The sequence below is a fragment of the Coregonus clupeaformis genome, chromosome 29 (genome assembly GCF_020615455.1).
Source record: "Coregonus clupeaformis isolate EN_2021a chromosome 29, ASM2061545v1, whole genome shotgun sequence".
Lineage (NCBI taxonomy): Eukaryota > Metazoa > Chordata > Actinopteri > Salmoniformes > Salmonidae > Coregonus > Coregonus clupeaformis.
The window spans coordinates 44,822,803-44,848,293 of record NC_059220.1 but is presented as its reverse complement, the minus strand read 5'-3'; the positions used below and the strand labels follow the sequence as shown (position 1 = coordinate 44,848,293).

Below are 25,491 nucleotides of genomic sequence, written 5' to 3'. Positions count from 1 at the left end.
GACATGCAGTTCTACAGCTGGAGATGAACAGTGTTGCTTATAAAGTTTGAACATGGCAGAAGCAGATTATACATTTTTCATGGTCAAGAAGAACGACACATTTTGCGTGTAACAATTTATTATTGTGCTTAATGTCTCAATCTTTCTATGGCGTCAAGCCTATTCAACGCGATGGCCCTGTGTGGTGCTGTCGGAAACCCCGTGTATCAAATACGTGCGCGCGACTGGCAGTTGTAGAGGAAGGGGCGTGAATTACACTAGCTGTCAATTCGCCAGCGTGCAAACCCAAAAAAACAGGAACCCCATTTAGGAACATTTTTATTCACATTTGGTATATTGTGACAATTTGAACGTTTCCTCATAGTAGGCTTTGTGGATCGGTAAGTGCACTCTGTTTTTCTGGTATTGAGGAAAGGATTGGGCAAATGGGCTGTTGAAATTGCAATACTGAAGCAACTAACGCTAGCTAGCTACAGCAGTACTAGCTGGACTGAGTGAGCCGAAACGATAGGCCCCGTTGTGTTGGATATGAGTTAATCAATCATGGGGTAAAACGCAATTAAATGGCATATTATACTTTTTTTTAAAGCATATCTCTAGCATAATTACCGGTATTTTAAGCGAATTGCCTATTTAATTCTTTTTTTTTTGTGTACACGAACCAAGACGAGACGAACCCATCCTCCCACTCCCAGATAAAACAGCCAGACAGACATGCGTCGTGCAATCCATCCAGTAACGTTAGTAGCCAGATGCCTCACTCACATGCAAAATATATTGCGAGCTACTTTTCAACTAACTGGAATGTTATTGTAATAGCATACATTAAAATGCATTTCGGTTAGCTTGCAGTACGGTGACCTCATAAAGTCCGTGAAAAAGTAGCCCAACCTGGACTCGGGTAGACGTAACAAAGTAAATACGGGACACTCAAATTAGTATGTTACATTTCGTGTGATATGTTAATTTGTGGAGGTCCATAATCCATTTCGTATGTTACTAATTAAGATTGGTATGATACACTATATATATATACAAAAGTATGTGGACATCCCTTCAAATAATAATAATATGCCATTTAGCAGACGCTGTTATCCAAAGCGACTTACAGTCATGTGTGCATACAGTTTTACGTATGGGTGGTCCCGGGGATCGAACCCACTACCCTGGCGTTACAAGCGCCATGCTCTACCAATTCAGCTACAGAGGACCAAATTAGTGGATTCTGCTATTTCAGCCACACCCGTTGCTGACAGGTGTATAAAATCGAGCACACGACCATGCGATCTCCATAGACAAACACTGGCAGTAGAATGGCCTTACTGAAGAGCTCAGTGACTTTCAACGTGGCACCGTCATAGGATGCCACCTTTACAACAAGTCAGTTTGTCAAATTTCTGCCCTGCTAGAGCTGCCCCGGTCAACTGTAAGTGCTGTTATTGTGAAGTGGAAACGTCATGGTTCTGGCTAGGCCCCTTAGTTCCAGTGAAGGGAAATCTTAACGCTACAGCATACATTGACATACTAGATGATTCTGTGCTTCCAACTTTGTGGCAACAGTTTGGGGAAGGCCCTTTGCTGTTTCACCATGACAATGCCCCCGTGCACAAAGCGAGGTCCATACAGAAATGGTTTGTCGAGATCGGTGTGGAAGAACTTGACTGGCCTGCACAGAGCCCTGACCTCAACCCCATCAAACACCTTTGGGATGAATTGGAACGCCGACTGCGAGCAAGGCCTAAACGCCCAACATCAGTGCCCAACCTCACTAATGCTCTTGTGGCTGAATGGAAGCAAGTCCCCTCAGCAATGTTCCAACATCTAGTGGAAAGCCTTCCCAGAAGAGTGGAGGCTGTTATAGCAGCAAAGGGGGGACCAACTCCATATTAATGCCCATGAGTTTGGAATGAATGTTCAACGTGCAGATGTCCACATACTTTTGGTCATTTGTTGTGGTTAACATTAGCTAGGTGGGTAATGTTAGCTGGGGTTAAAGGTGTACTTAGGGATTTTGGCAATAAGGCCCTTTATCTACTTTCTCAGAGTCAGATTAATTTGTGGATAACAAAAATCACAACAGTTGTGACAGAAACAGGAAGTTCCGTTGTAATTTTATAAATGCCAACAGATCATTTGTTTGTTCGACATGGTGGGATCTTTTTTTGTCAGAAAAAATATAATAATTATGCGTCGAAGTAAATTTGGAGTCACGCGATGAAATGGTGTGTGGTCCTCCCACTACGACTCTGGAAACCATGCAGTATATAAGGCTACAGATGAAATAAGCTTGATGCTGCTTTCCAATAAATATTGAGGGTCTTATTCTGGTGACATGATGATCGATGCTTAACTGTCGTTTGACAAATAAAAATATTCTTGCTCTTATCCATAATAATCTCATTACGTAGACTAGACAACCCGCACGGCATCTGCGAGCTGTTGGCTAGAGCGCAGGTGCCAAGACCAGAGTAGGCACATTTGCTATTTAACGCGACAGTTTTTGTGGCCAAACTATCGGTAGAGTTGAAAATGCAATGGAGACACATTGAACTTTAGATTTTTATTAGGTACATAACAACTTAAGCGAAAAATTACATTTTGTGTGCACTACGTCATCACGCACTGATTTTTATCCACAACAAGTCCGTTTGGTGGAAACATACCACTAGTGGGAAAATGCGCATATTTCTTTAATGCAGATTTTAGAATATTCACATAAAAATCTGTCGCCAATTGTATGGAAACCTAGCAACTGGCACTTAACTCATGTTTTGTTGGCAGTGTAAATAGATAGCTAACTTACCAAGCTCAACTTCCTATTTTTCCAACTTCCATTTCAAATATGCATTCACTGAATTTCTGTTAACCTAGGCCTGATCATTCTTTCTCTGCTGGAGGTTTATTGGGCTGTTGTATAACGATAACATTAGCTAGGTCAGGTGGCAATGGCAAATAATTGTTAGTAAGGTCTAATTTATTGCAGCACAGTTGCATTTGACCCTTTATCTAATGTTCATATCCATAGTTGGGCAGTATAGTATTATGTCTTGCATATTGTTTGTGAATAATGTGCAGCATGTATACTCCGTCATGTGGTTTCTAGTCACAGCCATGATGCACTGATACCTCTTTTGATTCCCATCATTTGTCTCTTAGGGGAATGGCAACTGAGGTGAATGGCAGTTCAGCTCCGGATAAAGAGGAAGAGGAGCCCATGGACATAACTGTAACACACACAGAGAACTACCAGACACTCATAGACGCAGGCCTTCCACAGAAAGTGGCAGAGAGCCTGGATAATATATTTCAGACTGGTAAGTGTAAGGGGGGTTGTCCACAGTACTACTTGATGGCATTTCATAATTTTTCAAAGACATCAATGTATATTTCTGTAAGCTCAAGAAGACTGTATCAACCAAAGGATTCCACCTTGGTCAGTGGTCATATGATTTAAGTCACTTTGAGTAAAGGGGTCAGTAAGTGGATTACTGTGGAATGGTGACATGCAGAGCCCTCTTCGCCGAGCGACATCATCATGTTTCAGTGGCTCTCACCAGGAATGTATGACCTATAAATAGAATACCTCTCTCTGTCTGTCTGTCTCTGTCTGTCTCTGTCTGTCTCTCTCTGTATCTGTGTGTATAATAATACATTATTAGGTGGGTTCTTACATTTGTCCTATTTCACACATGTACAAGTGTGTGTTGTACAGTGGCTTGCAAAAGTATTCACCCCCCTTGGCATTTTTCCTATTTTGTTGCCTTACAACCTGGAATAAAAATTGATTTTTTGGGGGGTTTGTATCATTTGATTTATACAACATGCCTACCACTTTGAAGATGCAAAATATTTTTTATTGTGAAACAAACAAGAAATAAGACAAAAAACTGAACTTGAGCGTGCATAACTATTCACCCCCCCAAAGTCAATACTTCGTAGAGCCACCTTTTGCAGCAATTACAGCTGCAAGTCTCTTGGGGTATGTCTCTATAAACTTGGCACATCAAGCCACTGGGATTTTTGCCCATTCTTCAAGGCAAAAGTGCTCCAGCTCCTTCAAGTTGGATGGGTTCCGCTGGTGTACAGCAATCTTTAAGTCATACCACAGATTCTCAATTGGATTGAGGTCTGGGCTTAGACTAGGCCATTCCAAGACATTTAAATGTTTCCCCTTAAACCACTCGAGTGTTGCTTTAGCAGTATGCTTAGGGTCATTGTCCTGCTGGAAGGTGAATCTCCGTCCCAGTCTCTAATCTCTGGAAGACTGAAACAGGTTTCCCTCAAGAATTTCCCTGTATTTAGCGCCATCCATCATTCCTTCAATTCTGACCAGTTTCCCAGTCCCTGGATGGTGTTCTCGGGGTGATGAGAGGTGTTGGGTTTGCGCCAGACATAGCATTTTCCTTGATGGCCAAAACAAAATTTTAGTCTCATCTGACCAGAGTACCTTCTTTCATATGTCTGGGGAGTCTCCCTTTTGGCGAACACCAAACGTGTTTCTTTAAGCAATGCCTTTTTTCTGGCCACTCTCCGCTGTGGAGCTTTGCAGCTCCTTCAGGGTTATCTTTGGTCTCTTTGTTGCCTCTGATTAATGCCCTCTCTGCCTGGTTTGTGAGTTTTGGTAGGCGGCCCTCTCTTGGCAGGTTTGTTGTGGTGCCATATTCTTTAAATTTTTTAATAATGGATTTAATGGTGCTCCGTGGGATGTTAAAAGTTTCGGATATTTTTTTATAACCCAACCCTGATCTGTACTTCTCCACAACTTTGTCCCTGACCTGTTTGGAGAGCTCCTTGGTCTTGATGGTGCCGCTTGCTTGGTGGTGCCCCTTGCTTAGTGGTGTTGCAGACTCAGGGGCCTTTCAGAACAGGTGTATACAATGGGGAGAACAAGTATTTGATACACTGCCGATTTTGCAGGTTTTCCTACTTACAAAGCATGTAGAGGTCTGTAATTTTTTATCATAGGTACACTTCAACTGTGAGAGACGGAATCTAAAAAATCCAGAAAATCACATTATATGATTTTTAAGTAATTAATTTGCATTTTATTGCATGACATAAGTATTTGATACATCAGAAAAGCAGAACATAATATTTGATACAGAAACCTTTGTTTGCAATTACAGAGATCATACGTTTCCTGTAGGTCTTGACCAGGTTTGCACACACTGCAGCAGGGATTTTGGGCCACTCCTCCATACAGACCTTCTCCAGATCCTTCAGGTTTCGGGGCTGTCGCTGGGCAATACGGACTTTCAGCTCCCTCCAAAGATTTTCTATTGGGTTCAGATCTGGAGACTGGCTAGGCCACTCCAGGACCTTGAGATGCTACTTTACGGAGCCACTCCTTAGTTGCCCTGGCTGTGTGTTTCGGGTCGTTGTCATGCTGGAAGACCAAGCCACGACCCGTCTTCAATGCTCTTACTGAGGGAAGGAGGTTGTTGGCCAAGATCTCGCGATACATGGCCCCATCCATCCTCCCCTCAATACGGTGCAGTCGTCCTGTCCCCTTTGCAGAAAAGCATCCCCAAAGAATGACGTTTCCACCTCCATGCTTCACGGTTGGGATGGTGTTCTTGGGGTTGTACTCATCCTTCTTCTCTCTCCAAACATGGCGAGTGGAGTTTAGACCAAAAAGCTCAATTTTTGTCTAATCAGACCATATGACCTTCTCCCATTCCTCCTCTGGATCATCCAAATGGTCATTGGCAAACTTCAGATGGGCCTGGACATGCACTGGCTTGAGCAGGGGGACCTTGCGTGCACTGCAGGATTTTAATCCATGACGGCGTAGTGTGTTACTAATGGTTTTCCTTGAAACTGTGGTCCCAGCTCTCTTCAGGTCATTGACCAGGTCCTGCCGTGTAGTTATGGGCTGATCCCTCACCTTCCTCATGATCATTGATGCCCCACGAGGTGAGATCTTGCATGGAGCCCCAGACCGAGGGTGATTGACTGTCATCTTGAACTTCTTCCATTTTCTAATAATTGTGCCAACAGTTGTTGCCTTCTCACCAAGCTGCTTGCCTATTGTCCTGTAGCCCATCCCAGCCTTGTGCAGGTCTACAATTGTATCCCTACGTCCTTACACAGCTCTCTGGTCTTGGCCATTGTGGAGAGGTTGGAGTCTGTTTGATTGAGTGTGTGGACAGGTGTCTTTTATACAGGTAACGAGTTCAAACAGGTGCAGTTAATACAGGTCATGAGTGCAGAACTGGAGGGCTTCTTAAAGAAAAACTAACAGGTCTGTGAGAGCAGGAATTCTTACTGGTTGGTAGATGATCAAATACTTATGTCATGCAATAAAATGCAAATGAATTACTTAAAAATCATACAATGTGATTTTCTGGATTTTTGTTTTAGATTCCGTCTCACAGTTGAAGTGTACCTATGATAAAAATTACAGACCTCTACATGCTTTGTAAGTAGGAAAACCTGCAAAATAGGCAGTGTATCAAATACTTGTTCTCTCCACTGTATGTACTGAGATCATGTGACAGATCATGTGACACTTAGATTGCACACAGTTGGACTTTATTTAACTAATTATGTGACTTCTGAAGGTAATTGGTTGCATCAGATCTTATTTAGGGGCTTCATAGCAAAGGGGGTGAATACATATGCACGCACCAGAATTTTTTGAAACAAGTTATTTTTTTCATTTGACCACCAATTTGGACTATTTGGTGTATGTCCATTACATGAAATCCAAATAAAAATCAATTTAAATTACAGGTTGTAATGCAACAAAATAGGAAAAACGCCAAGGGGGATGAATACTTTTGCAAGTCACTGTACGTGTGAATTAGACATTTGTTTTTTGCATGTCCCACACCCCGAGACACCCTTGGAGAGTGGGGTCACAGCCAGGGATCAGCCATTATTGATGGCGACCCTGGAGCAATTAGGGTTAAGTGCCTTGCTCAAGGGCACATTGACAGATTTTTCACCTAGTCGGCTGGGGGATTCGAACAAGCAACCTTTCGCCCAACACTAGGCTACCTGCCGCCCACTGTGTGTGTGTGTTGTGTCTCTGCATTCCAGGACTGGTGGCTTACACTGACCTGGACGAGAGAGCCATTGACGCCCTCAGGGAGTTCAATGAGGAGGGAGCCCTGTCAGTGTTACTGCAGTTCAAGGAGAGTGACCTGTCACATGTGCAGGTGAGTGGTCCTGTCCACACTGTCCCTCAAAAGTAGTCTTACAAGAAGCTAAAAATAATAATAGTGATTTACACTTAAAATCTATTGGTGCTCTCTCTCTCAGAACAAAAGTGCATTTCTCTGTGGTGTGATGAAGACATACAGACAGCGAGAAAAGCAAGGAAGTAAAGTTCAAGAATCCACAAAGGGTCCTGATGAGACTAAGATAAAGGTGAACAAATTGTTTCTTATTTTTTCCATTAAGTGCAATTCGTTTATATTTTAACAGTGATGGAAATATGTCATGCAGGTCTCTGAATGAATGTATGTGTTGTTGATGCTGTCTAGGCTCTTCTGGAAAGAACAGGTTACACTTTGGATGTCACCACAGGACAGAGGAAGTATGGGGGGCCTCCACCTGACGAGGTGTACTCAGGGGCCCAGCCTGGAATCGGAACAGAGGCAAGAAGCACAACCTTTACTGGCTGTGAAAGATATAGTCATCTCATGTATTGGCTGTTAGGGAGATGTCCTCTCAATTATTGTCTGTTGTAAAAAAATATTTGTAACCTAATGGAAATGAATGCTGGTGAAAGACTGTTCAACATCTAATATGCCTTTTCACAAACCAACCTCTTAGATTTCTAGGGAGCACCATCTTATCCAAGTAAAATACAATCATAGTTACACAGTATGTCTTTAATTTGACATTTTTATCTTATCAATGCAGGTATTTGTCGGCAAGATCCCCAGGGACCTGTATGAGGATGAGCTGGTCCCTCTGTTTGAGAAAGCAGGGCCCATTTGGGACCTGCGTCTGATGATGGACCCCCTTCTCTCGGGTCAGAACAGAGGATATGCCTTCATCACCTTCTGCAATAAAGATGCTGCCCTAGAGGCCGTCAAGCTTGTAAGATTTCCCCTTTTAATCACCAGACATAAAGAGCATAATTTGGCAATTAACAGTATTTTCTTTGCTATCCTTGAACCTTGTAGACAGGTGGGTCACTTTGTCTTCATCATACCAGAGTTATCTGGGAAGTGCAACTGTGCATGACTTACCTGTGTGGGGCTAAATTTTGAGAACACTTCTTGTTGATCTTTTTGTTTTAGTGTGATAATTATGAAATCCGGTCAGGTAAATACCTGGGTGTCTGCATCTCTGTCGCAAACAATCGGCTGTTTGTTGGGTCAATTCCAAAGAACAAGACAAGAGAAAGCATATTGGAAGATTTCAGCAAAGTCACAGGTTAGAGAAAGATCAGTACCATTTTTGTATCATCTTCTTTTGTTCCCCTTAAATTGAAATAATGGTTTATATTTGAAATGTTGTTGTGTTACAACTTAATTTAAAATGGATTAAATTGAGATTTTAGTCACTGGCCTACACACATTACCCCAGAAGGTCAGTGGAATTATTTTTAAGAGACATTTTTACAAAAAGGAAAAGCTGAAATGTCTTGAGTCAATAAGTATGGAGCCCCATTTTTATGGCAAGCCTAAATAAGTTCAGGAGTAAAAATTTACTTAACAAGTCACATAATACAGTGCCTTCGGAAAGTATTCAGATCCCTTGACTTTTTCCACATTTTGTTACGTTACAGCCTTATTCTAAAATGGATTAAATAAAAACATTTTATCAGCAATCTACACACAATCCAAGATGGCGTAGCAGTGCGGTCGTGTACTCTGTGTGTGTCCGTGTAAATAACATTTTTTTTTTTTTTCGTACATATTTCGCTATCACACTTTTCATCCTTCTACTAAATAGACTTTCCTGCAACCCGCCTCACTCAATGTGGAACGGATTCTATTATTGACTTACCTTTTATCTAGAATCTCCAGTTGAAACTAGCTAGCCAGCTAACTAGCTACTTGCGATTAGCCACCGTTAGCGGTTTTCACCCAGAACATCGGATTTTCTGCCGGAATAACTGAATCACTGGACATTAACACCGGATCGCAACTAGCTAGCTGCAACCGAATGGATGTTGCTGTTGGCTAATCACCACTGCCCCCGAAGCAAGCACCAGTTAGCCTTGAGCTAGCCTCGAGCCAGGCCCATATCCCGGCTATCTACCTCTCTGTCTACCGGACGGTAGTAGCCAGCTAACTAGCTACTTGCTATTAGCCACCGTTAGCGGTTTTTCACCATTGTCCGTGGCCTGCACTACCTACCAGCCAGCTCTAGCCTGGACTATTATCGGCCAGTCTGCACTGTCTGCACAGCGCGTTATCGACCCAGAACATATCGGTTTTTCTGCCGGAATCACTGAATCACTGGACATTTAACTCCGGATCATCGCAACTAGCTAGCTGCAACCAAATGGATGTTGTTGTTGGCTAATCAGCCTTGAGCTAGCCTCGAGTCAGGCCCATCTCCCGGCTATCTACCTCTCTGTCAACCGGACGGGACCTCCTAGAGTCGACACGGAGCCCCGCCGATCCATCACGACTGGTCTGCCAACGTAATCGTCTTTGGTTTCAAGAGGCTTCCCGTTGCGACGACCATGAAGATCCATCTGCTAGCCCCGGCCCGCTAGCACACGCAAACAACAGCCGTGCTTCCTGCTAGCCTGTGCTGTAGCACCAATTCGAACTGCTCTCGGACTCACATATTGCTGTTCACTGGACCTTATGATCACTCAGCTGCACAGCTGATGCCTGCTGGACTGTTCCTTTACACGGTACCCTGTCCTGTTTATCTGTTTAGCCTCAGCCCAAACTTTCATCGCCATTACCAGTTGTTGTCTTAGCTCTCTCTAATAACACCTGTGATTGCTTTATGCCTCTCTCCCATGTGAATATGCCTTGCCTATTGCTGTTTGGGTTAGTTCTTATTATACAATTTCACTGTAAAGCCCCAAGTCCCTCTCAAATTGCCTCAAATAGCTCCTTTGTTCCACCCCCCATACACGTGAGACCGGCTCAATCGGTGCCTCCAGTGATGCTATCTCTTTCATTGTTACCCAACGCGTAGGTTTACCTCCACTGTACTCATATCCTTCCATATCCTTGTCTGTACATAATGCCCTGAATCTATTCTACAACGCCCGGAAATCTGCCCCCTTTACTCTCTGTACCCAACACACTAGAAGACCAGTTCTTAAAGCCTTTAGCCGTATCCTTATTCTAGTCCTCCTCTGTTCCTCTGGTGATGTAGAGGTAAACCCAGGCCCTGCAGCCCCCAGTATCACTCCTACTCCCCAGGAGCTATCATTTGTTGACTTCTGTAACCGTAAAAGCATTGGTTTTTTGCATGTTAACATCAGAACCCTCCTCCCTAAGTTTGAGTTATTCACTGCGTTAGCACACTCCGCCAACCCTGATCTTCTAGCAGTGTCTGAATCCTGGCTTAGGAAGGCCACCAAAAATTCAGAAATGTCCGTCCCCAACTACAACATGTTCTGTCTAGTTAGAACTGCCAAAGGGGGTGGAGTTGCAATCTACTGTAGAGATAGCCTACAGAGCTCTATCATACTATCCAGGTCTGTGCCCAAACAGTTTGAGCTCCTACTTCTAAAAATCCACCTTTCCAGAAATAAGTCTCTCACTGTTGCCGCTTGCTACAGACCCCCCTCAGCCCCCAGCTGTGCCCTGGACACCATATGTAAATTGATTGCCCCCCATCTATCCTCAGAGTTCGTACTGCTTGGTGACTTAAACTGGGATATGCTTAACACCCCGGCCATCCTACAATCCAAACTAGATGCCCTCAATCTCACACAAATTATCAAGGAACCTACCAGGTACAACCCTAAATCTGTAAACATGGGCACCCTTATAGATTTCATCCTGACAAATGTACCCTCTAAATACACCTCCGCTGTCTTCAACCAGGATCTCAGCGATCACTGCCTTATTGCCTGCATCTGTAACGGATCCGTGGTCAAACGACCACCCCTCATCACTGTCAAACGCTCCCTAAAACACTTTAGCGAGCAGGCCTTCCTAATTGACCTGGCCCAGGTATCCTGGATGGATATCGATCTCATTCCGTCAGTAGAGGATGCCTGGTTGTTCTTTAAAAGTGCTTTCCTCTCAATCTTAAATAAGCATGCCCCATTCAAAAAATGTTGAACTAAGAACAGATATAGCCCCTGGTTCTCCTCAGACTTGACTGCCCTTGACCAGCACAAAAACATCCTGTGGCGTACTGCATTAGCATCGAATAGCCCCCGCGATATGCAACTTTTCAGGGAAGTTAGGAACCAATATACACAAGCAGTTAGGAAAGCAAAGGCTAGCTTTTTCAAACATAAATTTGCATTATGTAGCACTGACTCCAAAAAGTTTTGGGACACTGTAAAGTCCATGGAGAATAAGAGCACCTCCTCCCAGCTGCCCACTGCACTGAGGCTAGGAAACACTATCACCACGATAAATCTACAATAATCAAGAATTTCAACAAGCATTTTGCTACGGCTGGCCATGCTTTCCACCTGGCTACCACTACCCCGGTCACCAGCTCTGCACCCTCTGCTGCAACTTGACCATGCCCCCCCCGCTTCTCCTTCACACAAATTCAGACAGCTGATGTTCTGAAAGAGCTGAAAAATCTGGACCCCTACAAATCATCTGAGCTAGACAATCTGGACCCTTTCTTTCTAAAATGAGCCGCTGAAATTGTCGCAACCCCTATTACTAGCCTGTTCAACCTCTCTTTTGTAACGTCTGAGATCCCCAGAGATTGGAAAGCTGCCGCGGTCATCCCCCTCTTCAAAGGGGGTGACACTCTGGATCCAAACTGTTACAGACCTATATCCATCCTGCCCTGCCTTTCGAACGTTTTTGAAAGCCAAGTTAACAAACAGATCACCGACCATTTCGAATCACACCGTACCTGCAAAAATCTCTGAAGCTGGAGACTCTTATCTCCCTCACTAACTTTAAGCATCAGTTGTCAGAGCACCTTACCGATCACTGCACCTGTACACAGCCCATCTGAAATTAGCCCACCCAACTACCTCATCCCCATATTGTTATTTATTTTGCTCATTTGCACCCCAGTATCTCTATTTGCACATCAACTCTTGCACATCTATCATTCCAGTGTTAATACTAATTGTAATTATTTTGCACTATGGCCTATTTATTGCCATACCTCCATAACTTGCTACATTTGCACACAGTGTATATATATTTTCTGTTGTATTTTTGACTTTTGTTTTGTTTTACCCCATATGTAACTCTGTGTTGTTGTTTTTATCGCACTGCTTTGCTTTATCTTGGCCAGGTCGCAGTTGTAAATGAGAACTTGTTCTCAACTGGCTTACCTGGTTAAATAAAGGTGATTTTTTTTTTTTATAAAACAATACCCCATAATGACAAAGTAAAAACAGGTTTTAGAAATGTTTGCAAATGTATTAAAAATAAAAAACAGATACCTTATTTACAAGTATTCAGACCCTTTTCTATGAGACTCGAAATTGAGCTCCGGTGCATCCTGTTTCAATTGATCGTCCTAGAGATGTTTCTACAACTTGATTGGAAACCACCTGTGGTAAATTCAATGTATTGGACATGATTTGGAAAGGCACACACCTGTCTATATAAGGTCCCACAGTTGACAGTGCATGTAAGAGCAAAAACCAAGCCATGAGGTCGAAGGAATTGTCCGTAGAGCTCCGAGACAGGATTGTGTCGAGGCACAGATCTGGGGAAGGCTACCAAAGAATTTCTGCAGCATTGAAGGTCCCCAAGAACACAGTGGCCTCATCATTCTTAAATGGAAAAAGTTTGGAACCACCAAGACTCTTCCTAGGGTTGGCCGCCCGGCCAAACTGAGCAATCGGGGGAGAAGGGCCTTGGGTCAGGGAGGTGACGAAGAACCAGATGGTCACCCTGACAGAGCTCTAGAGTTCCTCTGTGGAGATGGGAGAATCTTCCAGAAGAACAACCATCTCTGCAGCACTGCCCCAATCAGGCCTTTATGGTAGAGTGGCCAGACGGAAGCCACTCCTCAGTAAAAGGCACATGACAGCCCGCTTGGAGTTTGCCAAAAGGCACCTAAAGACTCTCAGACCATGAGAAACAAGATTCTCTGGTCTGATGAAACCAAGATTGAACTCTTTGGCCGGAATGCCAAGTGTCACTTCTGGAGGAAACCTGGCACCATCCCCACGGTGAAGCATGGTGGTGGCAGCATCATGCTGTGGGGGTGTTTTTAGCAGCAGGGACTGGGAGACTAGTCAGGATCGAGGCAAAGATGAACGGAGCAAATAACAGAGAGATCCTTGATGAAAACCTGCTCCAGAGTGCTCAGGAACTCCGACTGGGGGCGACGGTTCACCTTCCAACAGGACAACGATCCTAAGCACACAGCCAAGACAATGCAGGAGTGGCTTCGGGACAAGTCTCTGAATGTCCTTGAGTGGCCCAGCCAGAGTCCGGACTTGAACCCGATCTAACATCTCTGGAGAGACCTGAAAATAGGTGTGTAGCAACACACCCCATCCAACCTGACAGAGCTTGAGATGATCTGCAGAGAAGAATGGGAGAAACTCCCCAAATACAGGTGTGCCAAGCTTGTAGCGTCATACCCAAGAAGACTCTAGGCTGTAATTGCTGCCAAAGGTGCCTCAACAAAGTACTGAGTAAGGGGTCTGAATACTTACGTAAATGTGATATTTCATTTTTTTATTCTTAATAAATTAGCAAACATTTCTAAAATCCTGTTTTTGCTTTGTCATTATGGGGTATTGTGTGCAGATTGATGAGGGGAAAAAACAAATGTAATCAATTTTAGAATAAGGCTGTAATCTAACAAAATGTAGAAAAGGTCAAGGGGTCTGAATACTTTCTGAAGGCACTGTAAGTTGCATGGACTCACTCTGTGAGCAATAATAGTGTTTAACATGATTTTTGAATGACTACCTCATCTCTATACCCCACACATACAATTACCTGTAAGGACCCTCAGTTGAGCAGTTTTCCAATGCCTTGCAAAGAAGGGATCCTATTGGTAGATGGGTAAAAATAAAAAAAGCAGACATTGAACATCCCTTTGAGCATGATGAAGTTATTCATTACACTTTGGATGGTTGAATCTGTGTATGAAATTCACTGCTCAACTGAGGAACCTTACAGATAATTGTATGTGTAGGGTACAGAGATGAGGTAGTCATTCAAAAATAATGTTAAACACTTATTGCGCACAGTGAGTCCATGCAACTTATTATGTGACTTGTGAAGCAAATTTTTACTCCTTTACTTATTTAGGCTTGCAATAACAAAGGGGTTGAATACTTATTGACTCAAGACATTTCAGCATTTCATTTTTAATAAATGTGTAAAAAAATAAATAATCCACTCAATACACCCAGTCACTACAAAGATGCATGCGTTCTTCCTAACTCAGTTGCCGGAGAGGAAGGAAACCGCTCAGGGATGTCACCATGAGGCCAATGGTGACTTTAAAACAGTTGAAGAGTTTAATGGCTGTGATAGACAACTGATGGTTCAACAACATTGTAGTTACTCCACAATACTAACCTAATTGACAGAGTGAAAAGGAAGCCTGTACAGAATGAAAATATTCTAAAACTTGCATCCTGTTTGCAACAAGGCACTAAAGTAATACTGAAAAAAGTAGTATGTTTGCGGCAAATCCAATACAACACATTACTTAGTACCACTCTCCACGTGTTTAAGCGTAGTAGTGTCTGCATCATGTTATGGGTATGCTTGTAATCATTTTTTTCAGGATAAAAACGAAACAGAATGGAGCTAAGCACAGTCACAATCCTAGAGGAAAACCTGGTTCAGTCTACTTTCCACCAGACACTGGGAAATGAATTCACCTTTCAGCAGGACAATAACCTAAAACACCAGGCCAAATATACACTGGAGTTGCTTACCAAGAAGACAGTGAATGTTCCTCAGTGGCCGAGTTACAGTTTTGACTTAAATCTATTTGAAAATCTATGGCAAGACTTGAAAATGGTTGTCTAGCAATGATCAACAACCAATTTGACAGAACTTAAAGAATTTTGAAAATAATAATGTGCAAATATTGCTCAATCCAGGTGGGCAAAGGTCTTAGTGACTTACCCAGAAAGACTCACAGCAGTAATCACTGTCAAAGGTGCTTCTATAAAGTATTGACTAAGGGGTGTGAATACTTATGTAAATTAGATATTTATGTATTTCATTTTCAATACATTTTCATTATGGGGTGTTGTGTGTAGATGGATTTGGAATTCAGGCTGTAACACAACAAAATGTGGAGTAAGTCAAGGGGTATCTATCTAAAGGCACTGTAGTTGGAGAATTTCAACAAGTTATTAAGCAATCTGAGAAGATCAGTGATTTGGTCCTACATATTTTATTCATGCTTTAATACCTGGGTACTCCACCTGGACATAAAGACCTGCCATTTTTTCTCTGTCTTTATACTGCAATTAGGGTTAAGTGCCTTGCTCAAGGGCACATCGGCAGATGTTTTACTTAGCTTGGGGATTCGAACAAGCAACCTTTTAGTTACTGGCTCATCGCTCTTAACTGCTAGGCTACCTGCTGCCCTACTGTACCGTTTGGTGCAGCCCTGTGTGTTCTGACAGTCATCCTAAATGATTTCATTCATCATGAAACTTACCGGAGACACACTTGACAACCACCCAGTGACGACATATCCTAGTCAATCATATTATACTCATATTATATCATCAGTGTAATGGAGGCTTTTCTAGTAAATTTTTTGACCGTGCACTTCTGTGTGCTTCCACCAGAGGGCCTCATGGAGGTAATACTCTACCACCAGCCAGATGACAAAAAGAAGAACCGTGGCTTCTGTTTCTTGGAATACGAGGACCACAAGTCTGCAGCCCAGGCCCGTCGCCGCCTCATGAGTGGCAAGGTGAAGGTGTGGGGGAACCCTGTTACTGTTGAGTGGGCAGACCCAGTAGACGAACCGGACCCAGAGATTATGGCAAAGGTGAGATTTTAAAGACCTGCACCTCGAGTGTCTGAACACCGCAAAGGGGTGATAAATCACAGATACTAGGGTGTAGAGAAAATATGCAGATATATTTCATTTTGAAATAAAATGGTCATCCTATGTCAGAGAACAACTTCTAAAGGCTCTCTTTTGGTATTCTGTAGCTCAGTTGGTAGAGCATGGAGCTTGCAACGCCAGGGTTGTGGGTTCGTTTCCCACGGGGGGGTGGTATGAAAATGTATGCAGTATGAAAATGTATGCACTCACTAACTGTAAGTCGCTCTGGATAAGAGCGTCTGCTAAATGACTAAAATGTATGTCAAATGTAAATATCTTCCACCAGGTAAAAGTGCTGTTTGTGAGGAAACTGGCCACACCAGTCACAGAGGAGCTCCTGGAGAAAACTTTCTCCCAGTTTGGGAAGTTGGAACGGGTCAAGAAGCTGAAAGACTATGCCTTTGTGCACTTTGAGGACAGAGCTGCTGCCGTAAAGGTGAGTACAGGCGTCTTCTACGCCTCCTTTGAGTATACATGCTATGTGTGTTTATCTTGTGCTTGTAGAGAATCTCTGGGAAATTCACTTGGGGAAACCCACTACCGTTTAGGCAATGCAAGAAATGAACGGCAAAGAATTGGAAGGCGAGGAGATAGAGATTGTTCTGGCAAAGCCTCCGGACAAGAAGAGGAAAGAGCGGCAGGCCCAGAGACAGCCAACCAGGACCACAGGGTGAGTAGAGGTCGACCACACCTAGCGACGCCCAGTCTGCTTGGAGTGGCTGGTATGACCGTCTTATGACCTGTTTTTGTGTTCTACAGTGCCTTCAGAAAGTATTCATACACATTGACTTATTCCACATTGTGTTGTGTTACAGCCTGAATTCAAAATTGATTAAATATATTTTTTTGCTCACCCATCTACACACGATACTCCATAATGACAAAGTGAAAACATGTTTTTATTGAAAATGAAATACAGAAATATCCCTTTTACATAAGTATTCACACCCCTGAGTCAATACTTTGTAAAAGCACCTTTGGCAGCAATTACAGCTGTGAGTCTTTCTGGGTAAGTCTCTAAAGCCTTGTTCACACTGCAGGCCTTAATGCTCAAATCAGTTTTGTTTTTCAAATCCGTTTTGGATTACTGACTGTCCAAACAGCAAGTGACCAAATCAGATTTGTGTGTGTTCAGACATCAGCCATTTGCTGACAAGGCTACACTAGATTTCATAGTAATGACGGGTGTGTGTGCAGTGGTGTAGGCTGATTGGTGGTGGTGCTTGTGCTTCCTATCACTCAGAAGTTATGTAGCAAGCTCAGGTGACAACAATGCCTTCCATGAACGTTTCCCTGTTGCTTTGAATGTTCAAAATCATAGGGTAAGAACACTTTTAAAGCCTCAAAGGATAAGATGATCCAACTTGATCCAAACAAGTCCTTTTTGACAAGCCACAGCATTCAATTAGCTAGCTAGGTAGCTGTTTAACTTTCTAGCACATTCACTAATTTGTTTGTAAACAATTAACAAGCTAGTTAGCTACCACATGTTCTTATCAAACTGTCAACAGAGTATCTAGCAAGCAACAAGATATGCCGAATAACAGTCTAAAAGCCACTTGAGGGCAGATAAATAAGATTTGACCGTTCAGACACAAGTCAAATGGCCAGGAATCAGATTTATATCTGACTTCAAACCACAGACGAAGGTGTTTTGAAATGTGGCTTGAAATATCAGATTCCGTGTGCTTTTTGGCTGTCCAGACTGCAGGAAAAAGAACAGCTTCTAATCAGATATGCAAATTAATAGGATTTCACAAACTGCCAAAGAGCTTTCCACACCTGGATTGTGCAACATTTCCCCAATATTATTTTCAAAATTAATCAAGCTCTGTCAAATTAGTTGTGGATCAAATCAAATCAAATCACATTTTATTGGTCACATGCGCCGAATACAACAGGTGCAGACATTACAGTGAAATGCTTACTTACAGCCCTTAACCAACAGTGCATTTATTTTTAACAAAAAAAGTGTTGAGAAAAAAAGAGCAGAAGTAAAATAAAATAACAGTAGAGAGGCTATATATACAGGGGGGTACCGGTGCAGAGTCAATGTGCGGGGGCACCGGCTAGTTGAGATAGTTGAAGTAATATGTACATGTGGGTAGAGTTAAAGTGACTATGCATAAATAATTAACAGAGTAGCAGCAGCGTAAAAAGGATGGGGTGGGGGGGCAGTGCAAATAGTCCGGGTAGCCATGATTAGCTGTTCAGGAGTCTTATGGCTTGGGGGTAGAAGCTGTTGAGAAGTCTTTTGGACCTAGACTTGGCACTCCGGTACCGCTTGCCGTGCGGTAGCAGAGAGAACAGTCTATGACTAGGGTGGCTGGAGTCTTGGTGTGTTTGGACCATGATAGTTCGTTGGTGATGTGGACACCAAGGAACTTGAAGCTCTCAACCTGTTCCACTACAGCCCTGTCGATGAGAATGGGGGCGTGCTCAGTCCTCTTTTTTTTCCTGTAGTCCACAATCATCTCCTTTGTCTTGGTCACGTTGAGGGAGAGGTTGTTGTCCTGGCACCACACGGCCAGGTCTCTGACCTCCTCCCTATAGGCTGTCTCATCGTTGTCGGTGATCAGGCCTACCACTGTTGTGTCGTCGGCAAACGTAATGATGGTGTTGGAGTCGTGCCTGGCCATGCAGTCATGGGTGAACAGAGAGTACAGGAGGGGACTGAGCATGCACCCTGAGGGGCCCCCCGTGTTGAGGATCAGTGTGGCAGATGTGTTGTTACCTACCCTTACCACCTGGGGGCGGCCCGTCAGGAAGTCCAGGATCCAGTTGCAGAGGGAGGTGTTTAGTCCCAGGATCCTTAGCTTAGTGATGAGCTTAGAGGGCACTATGGTGTTGAATGCTGAGCTGTAGTCAATGAATAGCATTCTCACGTAGGTGTTCCTCTTGTCCAGGTGGGAAAGGGCAGTGTGGAGTGCAATAGAGATTGCATCATCTGTGGATCTGTTGGGGCGGTATGCAAATTGGAGTGGGTCTAGGGTTTCTGGGATAATGCTGTTGATGTGAGCCATGACCAGCCTTTCAAAGCACTTCATGGCTACAGACCTCAGTGCTACGGGTCGGTAGTCATTTAGGCAGGTTATCTTAGAGTCCTTGGGCACGGGGACTATGGTGGTCTGCTTGAAACATGTTGGTATTACAGACTCAGTCAGGGACATGTTGAAAATGTCAGTGAAGACACTTGCCAGTTGGTCAGCACATGCTCGGAGTACACGTCCTGGTAATCCGTCTGGCCCTGCGGCCTTGTGAATGTTGACCTGCTTAAAAGTCTTACTCACATCGGCTACGGAGAGCATGATCACATAGTCATCCGGAACAGCTGGTGCTCTCATGCATGCTTCAGTGTTGCTTGCCTCGAAGCGAGCATAGAAGTGGTTTAGCTCGTCTGGTAGGCTTGTGTCACTGGGCAGCTCGCGGCTGTCCTTCCCTTTGTAGTCTGTAATAGTTTTCAAGCCCTGCCACATCCGACGAGCGTCAGAGCCAGTGTAGTACGATTCAATCTTAGTCCTTTATTGACTCTTTGCCTGTTTGATGGTTCGTCTGAGGGCATAGCGGGATTTCTTATAAGCGTCCGGGTTAGAGTACCGTTCCTTGAAAGCGGCAGCTCTACCCTTTAGCTCAGTGCGGATGTTTCCTGTAATCCATGGCTTATGGTTGGGGAATGTACGTACGGTCACTGTGGGGACGACATCATCGATGCACTTATTGATGAAGCCAGTGACTGATGTGGTGTAATCATTGCTAGACAACCATTTTCAGGTCTTACCATTGATTTCTAAGCAGATTTAAGTCAAAACTGTAACTCGGCCGCTAAGGAACATTCACTGTCAGCGTAGATTTGGCCTTGTGTTTTAGGTTATTGTCCTGCTGAAAGGTGAATTCATCTCCCAGTGTCTGGTGGAAAGCAGACTGAACCAGGTTTTCCGCTAGGATTTTGCCTGTGCTTAGCTCCATTCTGTTTCGTTTTTATCCTGAAAAACTCACCAGTCCTTAACAATTACAAGCACACCCATAACATGATGCATCCACCACTATGCTTGACAATATGAAGAGTGGGACTCAGTAATGTGTTGTATTGGATTTGACCCAAACATAATGCTTTGCATTGAGGACAAAAAGTTAATTGACCCATTTTTTGCAGTATTACTTTAGTGCCTTGATGCATGTTTTGGAATATTTTCATTCTGTACAGGCTTCCTTCTTTCCACTCAATTATGTCAATTATGTTAGTATTGTGGAGTAACTACAATGTTGATCCATCCTCAGTTTTCTCCTAACAAATTCTGTAACTGTTTTAAAGTCACCATTAGCCTCATGGTGAAATCCCTGAGCGGTTTCCTTCCTCTCCAGCAACTGAGTTAGGGAGGACGCCTGTATCTTTTGTAGTGACTGGGTGTATTGATACACCATCCAAAGTGTAATGAATAACTTCATCATGCTCAAAGGGATGTTCAATGTCTGCTTTTTTATTTTTACCCATCTACCAATAGGATCCCTTCTTTGTGAGGCATTGGAAAACCACCCTGGTCTTTGTGGTTGAATCTGTGCATGAAATTCACTGCTCAACTGAGGAACCTTACAGATAATTGTATGTGTAGGGTACAGAGATGAGGTAGTCATTCAAAAATAATGTTAAACACTTATTGCGCACAGAGTGAGTCCATGCAACTTATTATGTGACTTGTGAAGCACATTTTTACTCCTTTACTTATTTAGGCTTGCAATAACAAAGGGGTTGAATACTTATTGACTCAAGACATTTCAGCATTTCATTTTTAATAAATGTGTAAAAAAATTAATAATCCACTTTGATATTATGGGGTATTGTGTGTAGGCCAGTGACAAAAAAATCTAAATTTAATCAATTTTAAATTCAGGCTGTAACAACAAAATGTGGAAAAAGTCAAGGGGTGTGAATCCTTTCTGAAGTATTCACACTGAGTGTACGAAACATTAGGAACAACTCTTTCCATGACATAGACTGACCAGGTGACTCCATGTGAAAGCTATGATCCCGTATTAATGTCACGTGTTAAATCCACAGTGTAGATGAAGGGGAGGAGACAGATTAAAGAAGGATTTTTAAGCCTTGAGACAATTGAGACATGGATTGTGTATGTGTGCCATTCAGAGGGTGAATGGGCAAGACAAAAGTTTTAAGAGCCTTTGAACAGGGTATGGTAGTAGGTGCCAGGCGTACTAGGTTGAGTGTGTCAAGAACTGCAACGCTGCTGGGGTTTTCACGCTCAACACTTTCCCGTGTGTATCAAGAATGGTCCACCACCCAAAGGACATCCAGCCAACTTGACACAACTGTGGGAAGCAAAGTATTCCTAATGTTCCTGTTTGCACAAAAAACCTGTCATGTTGCCTCTCTTGCTTTGTTGTTGTCACAGGTATGATGATTACTACTACTATCCTGCTCCACGCATGCCACCTCCCATGCGAGGCAGGGGGCGAGGCGGGAGAGGTGGCTATTCATACCCACCAGACTACTACGGTTATGAGGACTACTACGATGATTACTACGGTGGTGGTTACGACTACCATGACTACAGAGGTGGATACGACGACCCTTACTACAGTGGTTACGATGACGTCTACGCGCCGAGAGGAAGAGGGGGCAGGGTGAGTCGAGGTGCCCCCCCTCCCCCCAGAGGCCGAGGAGCACCACCCCCTCGTGGCAGAGGTGGCTACATCCAAAGGGGGGCTCCTATGGGCATACCGAGGGGGAGCCGTGGGGGCCGGGGAGGCCCGCCCCAGCTGCAGAGGGGCCGTGGCATCAGAGGGGCCCGGGGGAACCGCGGGGGCAATGTGGGCGGGAAGAGGAAGGCTGACGGTTACAACCAACCGGACTCCAAGCGCCGGCAGACCAACAACCAGAACTGGGGCTCCCAACCCATCGCCCAGCAACCCCTGCAACAAGGTGGCGACTATTCTGGTAACTATGGTTACAATAATGACAACCAGGAGTTTTACCAAGATTCTTATGGGCAACAATGGAAGTAGACAAAAAAATTAACGGATTGGGCTTTGACCGCAACTTTTGTATGTCTGTGTGTTAGAGCTGGGCTATATGGACAAAAATCCATATCACGATAAATTGACTGAATTATCACAATAACTAAATTGAAAGATATGTTTATAACTTTGAAGGTCCAATGCAGCCGTTTTTATCTCAATATCAAATCATTTCTGGGTAACAATTAAGTACCATACTGTGATTGTTTTCAATTAAAATTGTCAAAAATAAACAAAAATAGCTTCTTAGCAAAGCAATTTCTCAAGCAAGAATTTTGCTAGGACTGCCTGGGAGTGGTCTGAGTGGGGAGGGGGAAACTAGCTGTTATTGGCAGAGAGATTTAAAACGTTTTATTGGTCTGTTAACCAATTTACAGGCAGGCCAAAACTCCATCCCACCAAAACAGGCTGACATTTCTTAAATGGCATTATCATACTTTTCACTGTATTATTCCAACCTCATAGTGTGGAAATCACGTTTTTGACAGCACTGGGCCTTTAAAGTGCACCACATATGTTTTTATATTACCCATAAAACTGCTACTACTTCTTTGAATGTTGTACCTATCAATTGTCCCATTAACAATAACCCATATTAGTAAATGTATTTAATTTCAAACTATATAGGTTATATATCGTAATCAACGATAGCAGCAAAATGTCCATGATAAGTGGACGGTGTCGATAATTTTCAGTTTATCGTCCCAGCTCTACTGTGTGTATATATCACCCACATTCTAAGGAAATAGTAACAAAAACATGCATGCATAAATTGGCTTAACATGACCCTTTTTGAAATATGGATTGGTTGCACTACAGTACCTATATAGAGCAAAAGAGTACATAACTTGCTTAATAATTTGTTTTAATCCTTTGTTGCTTTTCTTGTGGCTACTTGGGACGTTTTGGGCTTTAAAAAAGCAAGACAATTATATATAAAAGTCACTTTTTTTTTTTTGTCTGGCATTTACAGGAAAAGTGGACAATCATTTAAAAAAAGAACAATTCTTTGAGAAAGCATTTGCAATCATGAGAACCATTCAGTGACTGGCCACCAACCCCTTCCCAGACCCCCCTCTTTAATGGACATTTTCCCTCCCAGATTTCTGATAGGTAGGCATAGGACATTGCTTGTACAAGGCTTTAAAGTGAGAGCTGTTACAGAGGTGGGTAAAAAAGGAGAGGAAAATTGCACTTTTTCATGTACTGTAACAGTTGCGTTAAAGTTGTATGTTTAGCATTTGTAGAAGTAGACAAATTATGTTTTTCTAAATGTGTTACTACAACTTCAAAACTATTTTCTCTCAAATTTCCCCTTTTAGATAAGGGGTCTGGCAAAACCTTAATCGCCAAGACAATTTGTTCTTTGATGTGTTTGTATTTATACAAATGTTATTGTTACATTTCAATAAAAATCAACCATACTTCATTGAATTATCAGCTATTTCAAATTCAGTCGTGTCGTAGCATATTTTGATCAGACCAATTTTGATCTCCATGTTTGGCCTTGAATGTGAGATATTGGATTTTTTAAATGAAAGACACAAAACAACGACTTTTATTGGGATCAAGTAGTTCTTTCACTGATGTTTTACTATTCCGTTTTGGGCATCTTTACACCAAAATGTGTAAATTGAGTGACCAACGCATTTACACCAAACACCTGGCAGTTCACACTAATGTGCTCTTTCCTGCATTCCCCCTCCATTACCCAGCAATATAAATAGTACAGCATATTTTTCTTACATTTTGTTATCGTTTTAATTTCTTATTTAGCTACTCTCCCATTTTATTAAAATTGAACAGTTTTTTATTTTGTGTTTTGTTTGTTTAAGTTTCTCCTTTTATTCCGAATTACCCCAGGTGAAGACGCGAGAACGGCAGCGGTTGAGTGAGTGAGGAACACATCTATTCTCTGCTGTGTTCTTCCCCAAAGAAGGGTGAGCCTGGTTTACCTCTTCACCGCTAAACTGGCGCTACCCCTCTGCTGAGGGGCCTCAGCCCACTTCACTTGTTTTGCTCAGTAAAATAATACACCAGTTTGATTACATCAGCTAGTGTCTAATTTTAACTTATGTTAAAAATGACAATTCATTTTCTAGTCAACACCTCTAGTAAAACTAATTCTGGTAACATGAATGGGAATTTCTGCTTAATACTTAGAGACGTACGAGTGAACAAAGATAATGCAGTGATGTGTTTACTGAGTAAAACATGGAGAATAGCGCTTTTCTCTTATAAGGACTTCAGTCACCAAGCTTCCCAAAACTAGCACTGCCTTAAACAGATATTAGACTACCTTGCCAGAAACCAAAGATGGGTACAGATTATGCAGATTATACTAGGTGTCACCTGTTGTTGAAAGTAAAAAATTCACTGCAGTCCTGAACAAAAACAAAAAAGGGGCAGATGAAAAAGGAATAGTCTTTGTTTATATGCATCATTAGCTTGGTTGTTGAAAGTCAAAAGTTCACTGCCATCCTGAATAAGAAACATAAGAGGGCAGATGAAAAAGACTAGCCTGTGTTTACATGTAACTTTTTTGTTTTAATTAACCCGGAAAAAAATAGAATTAAAGAAAAACATTCAACTACTTCCTGTACTCAGGACAATCCTGTTTTATAAACCGCTAGCAGGACAGGAAAATTGTGTAATTCTCACACTTATCAAGAGAACATTCCTGGTCATCCCTACTGCCTCTGATCTGGCGGACTCACTAAACACATGCTTTGTTTGTAAATGATGTCAGTGTTGGAGCGTGCCTCCCCTGGCTATCCGTACATTTATTTATTTTTAAACAAGAAAATGGTGCCGTCTGGTTTGCTTAATATAAGGAATTTGAAATTATTTATACTTTTACTTTTGATACTTAAGTATATTTGAGCAATTACATTTACTTTTGATAATTACGTATATTTAAAACCAAATACTCAAGTAGAATTTTACTGGGTGACTTGCACTTTTACTTGAGTCATTTTCTATCAAGGTATCTTTACTTTTACTCAAGTATGACAATTGGGTACTTTTTCCACCATGTAGGTTATAGTGTACGCCATAAGTCATTCATGAATAAAAAATAATGTTTTTAACTTTGATGTGTCTGACTTTGGTCTGTTCTTATTCTGTGTATCACATAGTGAGTTAAACTCATACTCTGAGGAATGCCAATATTTTAGTGAATTCCTGGCATCAGTGAATACCTGGCATCCTTTTATAATTTGGTGGTCATGTACCATCGCTTATGATTTAATTATAATTGTAGTGAATTTGACCATATATATTTACATACATGCACATACATGCATACATACATGGTTATCT

At 42.6% G+C, this 25,491-nt stretch overlaps 1 protein-coding gene across 2 annotated transcripts; it reads left to right on the top strand.

Moving 5' to 3' along the window:
* The first annotated feature begins 232 nt into the window (after nt 1-232).
* On the top strand, nt 233-24,870 carry LOC121545120 (heterogeneous nuclear ribonucleoprotein R). 2 transcript variants are annotated; one of them, XM_045209215.1, is made up of 12 exons: nt 233-380; nt 3,157-3,314; nt 7,045-7,163; nt 7,267-7,374; nt 7,491-7,604; nt 7,873-8,052; nt 8,256-8,391; nt 15,872-16,077; nt 16,424-16,573; nt 16,686-16,807; nt 21,546-22,090; nt 24,034-24,870. In XM_045209215.1, the coding sequence occupies exons 2-12, from the start codon at nt 3,161-3,163 to the stop codon at nt 24,063-24,065; spliced, it is 1,866 nt and encodes a 621-aa protein (XP_045065150.1). In that variant the 5' UTR covers nt 233-380; nt 3,157-3,160; the 3' UTR covers nt 24,066-24,870. The 2 variants fall into 2 exon arrangements, with proteins under 2 accessions (XP_045065150.1, XP_041711456.1); XM_041855522.1 differs by lacking the exon at nt 24,034-24,870 and having other exon boundaries at nt 21,546-22,374.
* The last annotated feature ends 621 nt before the right edge of the window (nt 24,871-25,491 follow it).

What these genes read in the sequence shown, in the direction of transcription:
- LOC121545120 (XM_041855522.1), top strand. Translation starts at nt 3,161, where the DNA reads ATGGCAACTGAGGTGAATGGCAGTTCAGCTCCGGATAAAGAGGAAGAG. An exon ending in GGATAATATATTTCAGACTG is followed by an intron (nt 3,315 to 7,044) that starts GTAAGTGTAAGG and finishes TCTGCATTCCAG; the next exon opens with GACTGGTGGCTTACACTGAC. An exon ending in AGATTTCAGCAAAGTCACAG is followed by an intron (nt 8,392 to 15,871) that starts GTTAGAGAAAGA and finishes TGCTTCCACCAG; the next exon opens with AGGGCCTCATGGAGGTAATA.